Source organism: Centroberyx gerrardi, chromosome 16 (assembly GCF_048128805.1).
Source record: "Centroberyx gerrardi isolate f3 chromosome 16, fCenGer3.hap1.cur.20231027, whole genome shotgun sequence".
In the NCBI taxonomy this organism is placed as follows: domain Eukaryota; kingdom Metazoa; phylum Chordata; class Actinopteri; order Beryciformes; family Berycidae; genus Centroberyx; species Centroberyx gerrardi.
The window spans coordinates 8,355,290-8,368,686 of NC_136012.1; the positions used below are offsets into that span (position 1 = coordinate 8,355,290).

A 13,397-nucleotide genomic window follows, 5' to 3' on the forward strand; every position below is an offset into this window, starting at 1 on the left:
TTGAGGGCATAAATTTCTAGTATCTGTGGCGCCAGCGGGAATTAAACTGCTGACTGTAGTAATGGTAATTCATTCTATGCTAAGATCACATTCAAGACAGTGAGGTACATAGGAATTGCAGTTCAAAGCAGCACTGTATTACAAGGTGTGGGCGAGACAGTGACCTTGAAGAGGTGCAAAACACACTTATGACACAGTACAGGTATTACACTCAGCTTAGGGAATACAAGAGCTTTGGTTGTAAGCAGCCCTGCATTTAAGTGGTCATCCCCACGTCTGAAGATGCCCTAACGACATAACTGCCCCTTTAAAGGACGTGTGAGTGGACGGCCGCTCTGAGGGCGACTCCAGTGTCACGCTTTGTTCTTGAGTCATGGTTTGAGTCAGAGTGTCTGGAGTGCTACCATCGGCAAGGTGCAAGAGTTGACTGCGACTTGTCTTGTGTTTGTCATTTTCATCGACTGTTGGAGCAGCCACAAAGGCGATGTGTGATCAGTCTACAAAGGGAAATTTCAATTATATTAAAGAGCCAAGTGCAATGATAAATTTAGGTAATCAATAATGAATCTGTTCTGATTTCAGCGCTATGGCTTCTTTGGTTTCTAAGTGCTAATTTTTTCATATAAATTGGCTGAAAATATTGTTGCTACGCTGACCTTTTATGAACCCACAACAAGAAAATGAAATTCACTTCGAGAGTCTTGAGACTAATCAATCTTTTATCAGCAGCAAGTGAAGGGGATTGAATCAAGGGAGCGCTGATTTTATTGCTAGCGCAACCACTACTGTCAAGAGGGAGGGAGGGGGAGAGATTAAGAAAGAAAGAAAGAAAAGAAAGAAAGAAAGAAAGAAAGAAAGAAAAAGAAAGACAGGTCCAATTTGTAACACTGCACTTCCTCAATCAAAAGTGTTCCAGAATGAGAGGCAAATGAAGGGAGAGCAGCAGCCAACGGCAAAGGAACTGAGCTGTATACAATCAATAACAGGGCCAGACCTGAGTGTTAATGGCTGTTCTAGTCTCTGGAGAGAGAGAGAGACAGAGAGAGAGAGAAAGGGAGAGAGTGAGAGAGAAAGAGAGAGAGAGAGAGAGAGAGAGAGAGAGAGAGAGAATTGAGGCAGGCTTAGGCCTCAGGTCTTAAGAATCTCTCTTACTTCTTAAGTCTTTCTATGAGTTATTCATGGGCCAAGAACTGTAAATTGAAACCGTGGCTTCTTATGCGATTGTTTTCGAAGCTTGACACATTGAGAGCGACGGATGAGGCTGTACATCGGTTTTATGGAATGGTAAGTATGCACACACAAACACACACACACACACACACACACACACACAGACTGTCCTTCAAGCCTCATGCAAATATCTGCTCTGCTGAAGTGTCCATGAGTAAGACACTGCATCCCAACCAGCCTGACCTTTGACCTCCCTGTGGAAGGGGGCAAGACACTCACACATACATACATATAGAAGTGTCATACCTCGACCTGTTGGCAGATCTGGATGAGCTTGGCCATTTGGTTCTCCAGCTCGCTGTTCCTCTTCACCAGGTTGGTCAGGTTGTTCTCCAGGGTTTGCTATTAAGAAGGAAGAGGAGGGAGAGAGAGGAGGAAAGAGTGAGCGTTAGCATACATAGGCCGAGCTGCAGAGAGTGCAAGGACAGGTTAGGGATGCACCAATACCACTTTTTCCAGCGCTGATTCAAATTTGGGTAGTGACCAATGCTGAACTGAGATAGAAATCATTCTCCATTAGAGAAATCTGTCATCCTACAGTAGGTGTGAAAAGTTAGAAAAATTTGCCAGTGTCTTTGCTTTAATTTCTGGCATGTTACATGATGATCTTAGTATAAGCTTTTTTTTAGTAAATTCTCTATATCATTACCCTGGTATTAGTCCAGTATCCAATATCATTAACAGTACAGGTGCATCCCTAGGACAGGCATATTGTTTCATTCATAAATATACAGTTATGCTGAAAAAGCAGAATGAGTGTGAGTGTGAGGAATCTGCACTACCTACAACACAAGGAAACACACACACACATCTCCAATTTCAAAGGAATAAGAACAAACAAATTAAACATTAAAGGGGGATTACTCTGATGTAGGCTTGTTTTGCTTGTTTTTCTAACCAAGGCCCTTTTTATTAGTTTACATAGGTGGTTTAGGGTCAAGTGCAGCACAGTAATGATACATGTAATGATGCTCTGTATCAAACTCAATAAATAAATAAATAAAGAACATTGTGTTACTGCTTTGTCTTCTGTTGCTCTACACTAATGTTCTCTACTGTTGTTCTTCTGATCATGATATTCCTAACACATGAAATAAATGCAGGAATCAAATCCATTATAGAAGTCCTACTGTTTACTGTATGCAGCTGTTTGCTGCTGCTGCTGGTCTAGCAATCAGTCATTTGAGTTAGTTAAGTTCAGTATATGGGGTTCAGTTCACAACATATGAGAAAGAATAGTTTGCAGTGGCAATGGAAAAACTAACACAGCATAGATGAAGGATGTGGAGATTCTACAATGGCTACCACAGTGGTCATGGAAGGACAGGCCAGACATTTTTATTTGTTTTGACATGAAAGCATGTTGAAATAGTGAACGACATTGTGCAATGACGGATACGAATTCACCACTGATCCAAAAGGAAAGAAAAGCTGATAATAGCAGTGATTGGCTAACGCTATTTTTTTTACACAGCCACTTTCCTTCCAAGGCAAATTGTCTGTGCTGGAAGACAGAAAAATAGTATGAATTTTGACCCTGAGCATCTACAATTACAGCTACGGTTGAAATTGAGACTACCGTTGTTCTTGTAGTATCTATCAGTCCCAGCCTGACTCCTCAATGCCAGGATATCAACATACCGAACAAAATTTGCTATTTATTGGTACTGACAAGACAACATATTTAAAAGCCAATCCCACAAATGTCATTTCATGCATTTTAGCAAACTGCAAATGCAGAAGTAGCAGTTATTATTGCTTCCATACTGTGTATCAGATGGCGATTTAACCCCCTGATCTAATCACACTTCACTTCCAAGCCATGCAAACAACCGTATGATCTCTGAAAAATGAAACCTCCAATGACGATTGCAATGATCAAACTCTCAATTACTGGCCCCTCAAAACGGCGGCCGCGTTCTCGGAGGCAAAGCAAAAGACACAAACACACACACACACACACACACACACGCACACATGAAACGCACGTGTGCAGCCACGACGAGATGAAAATGAAAACGAGCCATGAATAACGCTGCCGTTCAAAGGAAGCAAATCAGCGACGGCGGCAGCGGCGACGACAAGCATCAAAACAACAACAGCAACAACGACCACAGCTGCAAAGGAGAGAGAGAGCGGCGGAACAAAGCAGCAGACAAGGGGCGGGAGTTTGAAGCGGCTCTGCTCATGCAAGTGAAAGGGAGACGGGCTGGACGAGCACCTGGCCACGACTCTGACTGTCTGACAGGAACTCCGTCTGTCCCGTCGCACTTTGCGGTGATTCCTCTTGTTCTGCCCCATCCCCTCTGTCTCCCTGTTGCTGTCAGTTTGACTTTGCACCCACTTGCTCACTTATCTACCTGCTTATCTGTCTGCACCCCCTCCTCCATCCCCACCTTAACCATCCATGCCTCTACCTGTCTGTCTCTCAGTGTGTCCCACCACAAGGGACAGGGTGGGGTAAGGGGGGGGGGGGTAGAGGAAGGGGAAGGTGGGGGATGGGGGGTTAAAAGCCGGGGGAACTCACCGCAGCGCTTGTCTTTGAAGCCTCCATTACCGCGTCTGACACTCTGCCCGGGCTCACCTGATAAGCCTACGAATACACACACACACACACACACACACCCACATATATGAGCATACAAACACACACACACACACACACACACACACACTCACACACACACACACACACAGACGGACAAGCCTTACTGGTCTGATCGCACACGGTCGAGCACCTATAAAGGCAATGCAAATGGAGAGGGTGGGCTGTTTAGGATCTGTGGCCCCTGCCTGAAAAAGTGTCTTATATGTGAAGGGGGGGTGGGGGGGGTCTGATCCCGCCTTCAGGCAGATGAGTGTGTGTGTGTGGGCTCCCGCTGTCCTGCAGCGCAAACCAAAGAGAATTAAAACTATATCTGTCTTCCTAAAACTACAGCAGCTAGAGTTGCATCAGACTCACTTCAGCATTCGGTTGTTTTGCGTGGCCGCCGTGTGTGTGTGTGTGTGTGTAATGGAGTTTGAAGTGGAACATCAGTGAGAGGGGACAGATGGGTCATTAATTAGCAAGCTGGAGACAGAGATGATTAATACATCAGAACACAGCTGCCTCCCATGAGGCCGCAGTGAAACAAACTCCTGTGTCCTGTGTGCCCGTGTGTGTGTGTGTGTGTGTGTGTGTGCATGCATGCATTTGCAACCCAGTGTAGATGAACGTGTACAGGCACAAATCCTTGGTGTGCATGCAAATGTGCGTGTGTGTGTGTAGGTGCATTTGCTGTTAGGTCAGTGTGTACAGGCACTAAGTCCTGTGTTCTGCGTGTGTGTGAAGGCATAAGAAGTGAGCATGCATGCGTGTGGAAGGGCATCTTTTTCTGTGTGTGTGTGTGTGTGTGTGTGTGTGTCCCTGCACATAAGTAGACGGGGTTCAGCCTGACGTGTGTGTGGCGCTCCTGTGGCTGCGGCCCGGCAGGCAGGACGAGTGGCAGAGAGAAGAGGAGGCAGAGCGACCGTCTACAACAAACTCATTAAAACACACAACAGACATCAAAAGACGGGCAGAGCCACTCAGAGACAGAGAGAGAGAGGGATGGAGAGGGAGGGAGGGAGTGGAAAAGAGAGGGAGGGAGACAAACCGGGATGAAGGGAGGAACGGGAAGAGAAAAAGGGGGGCGGTGGATGAGAGGAGGTAGCATTTGATGGATGGCGGCGCGCAGGAGGTGGCCAAGTTCAGCGTCAACGCAAACGAGAGCAACATTTTCATAATATGATATGATGGCATAGCAAATATCTGTCAAAACAGCTTTGGATATCATATCAGAAAGATATTTAGGTCTCAATTTCTATCAACTTTCATTTTGGTGCTATATTCACACGGGTTTTCACCGTTGGCGCATCAACATCTATTCAGCGTCAAAATGTTTGCACGCGCCGAGTGGGAATTGAAGGAGGTAAACAGAAAAGGGACAATGGCAGAGAGAAAGACGGGGGGGGGAACGAGATGGAGGGAGAGTGAGCTGAATGGAGAGAGGAGAGAGTGGGAGAAATATCAGTTAGAAATGGAGGGAGGGCAGGAAAAATGGCTCGGCAGAAGTGAATTGCATCGCAGTTGCATGAGGGCGCATGAGGGGGCATTAGCATAAGGCAATAGCATTCATTCACTCGTTCAGCATTGGATGTGCCATGCCATGAGAGAGAGAGGGAGAGAGAGAGAGAGAGAGAGAGAGAGAGAGAGAGAGAGAGAGAGAGAGAGAGATGGAGAGGGGCAGCTTGGCTCAAGTCCGGCCTGACCGCTAATTTATTTCTCATTCTCTTCTGTCGTTCTCTTTTCCCTTGTTATCTCTCTTTCTGTCACTCTCTCCCTTTCTTTCTCAAAGTGTCTCCTCTCTCTCTCTCACTCTATCTCGCTCTCCTTCAGTCCTTATTCTGTCCATCTCGGCACAGCCACGACCGCAGCTACTGACAGCCCATCACCTTGGGTTAGATCAGCACCCCCCCTCGTGTGACTTCATAGTGTTGAGGAGCTCCCGGGTCTCGTTCCTCTAAAGACGATCACGCTTCTCTTTGAGGAACAAAAAACAAGGGCAGATCCTCATTGACATTACAGCAGCCGCTGCGGGGATTGGGTCAGAAAAGTTACTTTCAAAATCAAATCCTTTACAAATGATCGATTCACCGCTTTAAACGGTGAATCAAATACCCGAAACGGACTATGTTTGGTTTATTTTCAGCTTTCTTTTCAAAATCTATGGAACGTGCAATCGAATGATAAATGAATTGGAAGATGGGGAAAAATAGATTTGTCATCAACTATTTCTTCAAAAGTTTCTTGGGTCTGACTGCTGTGCTTCTGTCCGTAACTGTGACGGATTAGCAGTTAGCAATTTCTGAAATCAGATTACTGTGTAATGTGTTACACCCCAACCCGAGGCATGGGTTGAGTTTATTGTTACTTTGCTACGGGACCATTAAAAGGAATTGCATCTCAGGTCCAACTCAAGTTCAAGAGCATAAGCTTTGGAAACAGTGAGCGCCAGTCAGAGAAGAGAACAAAAGTGTTAAGAAATCCCACACATCAGAGAGGAAAAGACTTGACTTCTAAATATTAAGAAGTGTTTGGCTTGGAAAAAGAAAAAGAAAAAAAAAAAAGGCTTTTATGCGGCACTGCAGCTGCTGCCTAATAAGATGACACTGTCCGGTGGCTGAATCTCTGGGTCATTACGACAAGACAACAACAACAACAAAAACAATACAAGCACCAAAACAACAGAAATAAAACATAATGTCCTGCGGCTAAGTAGCTGACTTCAAAGTCCTTTTTCCTTTAATTACATTGGGATCCTCCTCCATGCACGAGAGAAACAAAGAGACAGAGACAGAGAGAGAGAGAGAGAAATGAAAGAGAGAGAGAGATTAAACTGGAGAATGGAGCAATAGAATTTGGGCCGAACGAGCTCACTTTACAGCTGCTGTTAACAAGGGGCTTTTCAGAGCCAGGACGTGTCAGTAACACGAGCCTTCTGGGAAATAGGGTTTTTGTCTGAGGGTAATATTCCATAGGGCAGAGCTCCTGAGACCGTCGCATTGTAGCGGGGGTATAACAAATGGGGAGTCACGGTTGTCTCGTAACCCGCTGGCTGGGGCCCAATTAATGAGAGCAGCAGGGACGCTTAAAATCAGCGAAAATGTTACGACTTTCCGTTTAGACCCCACTCCCCACAGCAGCCCATTTGTACATTTCTGGCTTGGTGCATCGGGCCGGGTCATTCGAGGCAAGAGCGCCCGTCCCACTTTGCTTTACCAACAGTTCAACGAGGCGAAATATGAAATGCGATGTCACACATTTAACGGTGAACGTAAAGTCTTCGCTGTCATACCCACCGAGTGCGACTGAATTCGGTGCCACGGAGTAAAAAGCAATCTCCGCAAACGTTTGAACTCCAAATGAACCCGCGTGACCTCCGAGCGCTAAGCGACGCCTGCGTGAACGTTCAAAGGATCTCCAAACAGCGGGGGTCCTGGGGAAAAAAAAAAATCAAGGCAGTAAAGCTGTGAGATGCTCGCTTTCACTTAAGGCTTCTGGAGGGGAATTTCAACAAAGTTGCTCCGAAACAGAAAAACAGCAGAAGGAAGCGGGGAAGGGTAAGGAAGGACAAAGTCTACCGCCTTACTCTCACCTCTCCTAGGACTCGGCTTACGAATCCCAACAGCGTTTTCCCCCCCCATCTTATTATGTGAAAGAGCCATCTTAAACGGACACAAATCCGATAATAATTCCGGTTTTCACCCACGCGGGAGGATTAGGATCAAGGAATCTCTCCATAGGTTTGAAAGGGAATAATGAAGCATCACGGCTGGCGAACAATGGGCGAGGAGGCCAGAGACGAGCTGACATTTGCTTCTCTGTATGAGAGTCTCTTGGAAACCCATGGGCGCGTCTGTGCTTTTAGCTTCTCAATTATTTGCTTGGGTCAGGGACGGACTGACCCAAGACTGCTAAAAACAAGAAGAAAGGATGGGGGAGAATAAGAATGAGAAGAAAGAGAAAACACTCAAAACACGAGCAGGCACCGAAGTGGATGCTGCATAAAGCGAAACCATATCCCCCGACCTTCTAGAGGCTTTTATTGGACAATTTCATATCAGATTACAGGCTGAGGATGCTGTGATATCCGAACGTAAAGAGATGTGAACTTAATGCTGTAGATTAGGCCGGCCTAGACGGAGATAAAGTGGGGGTTTGTGGAAAACAGAGATATGGGTTAATGGGCTTAAAGGATCTTTCTGTTTCATATCCAGCCTTACACTGAATTCTTGGTGGAACGGTGCAGATCAGTTTCATGGATTAATACTGAGAAAGGAGTATATAACACATACATGAGTGGCTTTCCTGGTGTTCGGCATGACCAACATATCTTTTTTCCCACGGTGTTGTTGTCATCAACAGCCAAAGTCAGGTTCAGTCAGTAAAGGGTGTGACACTTTACTTCTCTACATAGCCAGACTGACAGACTCTGCCAGTTCTGCCAACATTAATGTGAATCAACATAATGGGCAGTTTGGTATTCTAGCTATTACGCTGCCTTCAAATGCTCTTGGGAATATTGTAATTACAAGTGCAGCGCAAATGGATGGCAAAACTAAATTATACAAGAACTTATTTGTATAAGAAACAAGAACTAGAACTTATCAATTCATTGAAATAGTGTTATTTTCTCCTCTTCATTCTTCCTCCTCTGCAGCACAAAGTAGCTCTGTGCCACTTGATTTATACAATACAACTGCAGCCACCAGATACTTCTTTTGTTGTAGAGCCCACTTTGCTATTATTTGTGACCAACAGCACTTGAATGCGCGATGAGTCATAATTACAACTTCCAAACTGAATAATAGCCTGTTTTACCCCAGGCCCTTAGGATGAAGGGATACAGAGTAAATTAAAATCTATCACCCCCATATAAAATGCCACATTCATTCTATATTTTAGATTCTATAGTCTTACTTTGTAGTGAGGGGCGGGATGGGGCGCTGGGAGGAGTATCTATGGGTTATTCGTGGTGGGACAGTCCAGCTCAAAGGCAGATGATCAACTAGGGAGCCAGGCAGCTGAGATCACATTTAAATAAACTGACAATTAATTAGACCTGGCTGTCATCGCCGCGGCACTGTAGCGAGTCTGCACTTGTAACGGATCAAGATTGAAAATGGAATTTACATGTATCACTGGCTTGTTAAGGACCAGTATTTTTGATAAATATGGACTTTGAACGGGAGATGCTGAAGTCTAAATTGAGATCTGATGTAGTACATATTTCTGTTTCAGCAATCCATCTGGCTCTGTCTGTATGAGGCTGCTGCAATACTTGAACACGGCATCTGTGTGGACTCCTCATCCATCTCCTGATCCATGAACTACTCCGATCCCACTGACACCACAGCCTATGGTATGAATCAGTGTATCTTTCTTTTTGGACTTGTTTCATCATCTGAGTTGTATGCTGTGTGGCGCATAACAAATCCTTGTTATCCACATCCAGCGTTATCCAGAGTAGATGATATCATTAGGTTGGTACTAGTAGCTGCGGGCTAGATATGGAATATTCCTGTCCACAAGGCTCTAGCTGTGGCCAACCACCATGACTCCTGACTAAAGACATTATCGTCACCGTGGCTCGGCTTGGCTGCACGGTAGAGATAGAGGGAGCGGCGCGGCTTTGACGGAGCAGCGGCAAGGTTCTGAATAGAGCATCAATATTTGAGGGCGGTGTACGGTGTGCATACGATTACGTGCAATATTGATGGTAGGAAAGTCAAAAGAGTTGTGGAAGGAGTGCAGTTATTGTGTGCTTCAGAGATTGATTATTCATGACACCGTGAAGGTACATCTCTGTAGATGACATGATGGCTATAATCCCCCGTGTCACTAAGCATCTGCTCTGTTAAAGTGTCCTTGAGCAACACTCTGAATCCCTGCCAGCTCCAAGGACGCTGCTCCGTAACCGAGCCTGACCTTTGACCTCCCTGTGGAGGGGGGCAAGCAAAAAGAGAATTTCCCTATGGGGATCAACCAAGTCTCACATTTTTTTTTTTTTCTACAAATATTCATTTTAAGATAAATCTGTCACACAGCATTTCTGGTGTTTTCAGAGTATTTTGGTCTTCCTAAAAGACTTACATGCTCAACAGTTTCTCCCTTCAAATGTAACAGTGGAGGGCAGAGGATGTGTGAACTGAGGTCTTTCATTGCATAATTCTTTGCATCAGTCTTAGCGTCATTTGCATTTTAAAATAGCTCTTGCTTTGACACATATCATTAAAGGACAAATCAGAATCATGGTAAACAAGAGGCTTGACAATACTTATGGGTGGATAACAGTGGGAAACAGAACTAGGGTACGGTGATGGTGAACACAAGAAAGGAAAAACACAAGCTTAACTTCAAGCTAGCCAACCTGAGCTACAAAAATGGCCCAAAACTGTGCTGTTTAGGGTTGCAATGCCTCATTTAAGTGTGGTGATGAATTAGGGTATTTCTGTTTTCCTGCTGACAAGAGCAAGGCGACTTTGGATTCAAGACTCAAGAGGGAGAAAAACCCTGAGCCTGGACTTCTGGTTAGTCTACCAGACGGTCTTGCGGTGCCACAGCTGGGGAAGGACTCGGAACTAACTGAACATGGCCACATTTGCAGTAGACAGTAGACACTTTATCACGAGTTAAGCATATGGTCTACTGAGTAAACATAACAGTTAGCCAATGTGTAGCTGCTAGACATACTGTATAGGCTACCTGCTGCCAGTGTTTGTATGGCTGTGCTGTGCCAGCGCTGCTGTTTTTGTAGCATATAACTAGCCGGAGAGTCTTTCTGCATAAATTAACATTTCTCAACAAAATTAATGCAGAGCCCTCTTGAAGCAGGCAACGGAATGACGGAGATTACGCAATCGCTCCCATGGCGCTATCCAGACAGAAGTAGGTTTGTTACTGTTGCAGTGTCAAGCAAATTTGTCCTATATAGCAGAACACTTCTGTTTTTGATCATATCACATAACACACGACTGTGATATTTCTTCAGCATTCCTGTTACTGTGAATATTTCCATATCGGAATGTGCATGAGTCGGAGTAATAGACCCAGCGTGTGACAGACAGTAATGACACGGCCCAGCTTGTTAGGCAGCATTTCCATGGCTCGTCAGTGAACCCCTGTCCTCTGTGTGCACCTCCCACAGCACCGGCTCCGAGAGGCAGCCTGCAGCACCAGCAGCCTCACCGGCCCCTGCGCCTCCTGATTAGTTTCCCTTACAAATGGGTTTTGTATTCGCAAATTAATTTGGCCAAAATGGCTACTTGGCTCCTGCACATAAAATCAGATGAGGTACAGAGAGCGAGAGAAAGCGAGAGAGAGAGAGAGGGTAGAGAATGAGACAGAAAATACCAGTGAGAGAGAGCCACACAGACAGGCAGCACGCAGCTACATTTCATTGGCTGTAATACAATTATCTAGCTGCCGGCTCGTCGGTACATTCATATGACATGGTTATTCATTTTGTGTTATTTCCTAAAATGCAATAACGTTGAGAGCGGAGTGTCTTGTCTGAGTCACTCTGACTGATAGGAACCCAGAGGCCGTTGTTTGGCTCTGTGTTCGTTTCTCAACCTGTCTGACTCATTTCAGCGATGAAAAATATTCACCAAACACCAACACACTTTCAACAAAGCGCTGCTTTGAATGAATTTCCCCCCCCGATTTTGTCCTCCAAAAAAGCCGACGCGAACGTCCCTTTCATTCAGCCCTTTGTTCAAGATCCTTGCTTGCATTGTGAGGTAGAGAAAGATAATTTCTTTAACTTTCTCTCATCGCGAAACTGTATGAAGTGTCTCATAGCTGAAGCGCGCAATCATACTACAATATCACAATGACAATACGAGAAGTGAGATGTGTGAATGGCACAATATAATAGTTGGAGCATGCTCTGTAAACAGAGTAGCAACACAAATATTACCAACCTGCAAAATGCTGAGTCCTGCACAGTGGAAACCAGCAATCTGTTTCATTTGACTGGGACATCAATCTACATAATGTGTGCGATTCAGCCCAAAAAACAACGAAAACCGAGTTTAGAATGCAGCGGCTGCAAAGACAGGTCTGCGGCGCCCACAGGGGGTCACAGAGACGTGCCGCGTACATCCTCATAAATATAACTACATAATGAGAACTGCAGCTGACACACAGAAACAAGTGGCTGCTGCCATAGATGTTTGCCAAGAGAAAATAGGCAGCCTGATTGGTCAGCTGGACGCCAAAAAGGGCAGCGAAAATCCCAAGCTGAAGTACGAAAAGCCCTGTATGCTTTGTATCTGTAAACAATGTGGACGCGTGCACAGGCATAAAAGTCGCTTCATTCTGGTTTTTCACTCACCGGAGCCAGAGATCTCAGAGGCAATCTCATATCGACCTCTTTCTACCCTACGCTCACGGGGAAAAAGATCATACTTAATTCAGCACTGTTACTTTAATAATTATAACCAAGATGTGCTGTTATTGTGCAGGTGGACCGCGCCCAACGTTGTGCAGAATATGGCCGAGAGGTTATCACAACAGCGGGAGAAGCCCAGCGTTCATAGGTGCCTGGTTAGCTGATATCATCCAGGAGGAATGCTGCGCCCAAACCTAGGTGTTGTTCTCGCTAAGCCTTTCCTTAAGCCTTTAAGTGCCATGGCATCCGCCCAAAGAGAGAGAGAGAGAGAGAGAGAGAGAGAGAGAGACTGAGAGGTGGAGCGAGGGGGGGGAGAAACAGAGGGTAAGGCAGATAGGCAGGTAGAGATGATGTGGGGAGGAGGGAGTGAGTAGGAAAGTGGTATAAAGAGTAAGTAAGAGAATTTTCCAGTATTACCAAGTGATGATTTTTCAGTGACACTTATTGGGAGCTGACAAGTGTTGATTGGAGAGTTGTTTGTCCGCTCGGAGAGCTGATATGGCTCTGGGGCGGCTGTTCAAAATGATCTAAAGTGTTAAATTATCTCTGATGGGCGCAGAGTTATATAAACACTGGCATATAGTGTTGATATTTATACTGCGTGAAGGATGCCGACCTCTCCCAGCAAACATTTTGACACTGAAGAGATGTTGAAATGACAATCTTCAACAACGTTCAAAACCTGTGTATATAATGTAATATAGCACCAAAATAGAAGTTGAGATGACCTCCCTAGTCGTCCATAGCTGCTACCTCCATGGTTCTGAGAAATCTGGACCTAAATATGTTTCTGATATCAGTTCAAAACTGTTTCCAAAGCTGTTATAATATAATTTATACTATGCCCTAATATCATACTGTGAATACATTGTGCTAGTTTGGGTTGACATTGAATTTGGCCTTGGACGTCGCCTCCGTAAAATGCAAACCAAAAGCCATTGAGGATGATTACAAAAGAGCAGTTGGCTATGAGATAGAGCGATTCAGCGCTGTGTGCAGCTTGAGTGTGACAACACAGTGAATAAGTGACATGACAGTTTGGAAGTTTTCATCGCGGCCCCCTCGGCGCTGAGAGCCCTCGACCGTGTTCCCCCGTATCCCTCTTGGCAAAGTGACACGCCGGATAAACTCACTCGCCACACATGGACCACGGGACACGGGCGCTTGTGGAAAATTCATGTGCACTTAGAA

At 45.2% G+C, this 13,397-nt stretch overlaps 1 protein-coding gene across 1 annotated transcript in view; it reads right to left on the reverse strand.

Moving 5' to 3' along the window:
• mid2 (midline 2) overlaps positions 1-13,397 on the reverse strand; it is a 100,047-nt gene that overhangs the window by 41,284 nt on the left and 45,366 nt on the right. Inside the window, exon 3 of the mRNA XM_071917063.2 lies at positions 1,477-1,572. Coding sequence (XP_071773164.1) covers positions 1,477-1,572 — 96 coding nt within the window. The remainder of the gene's footprint in view (positions 1-1,476; positions 1,573-13,397) is intronic.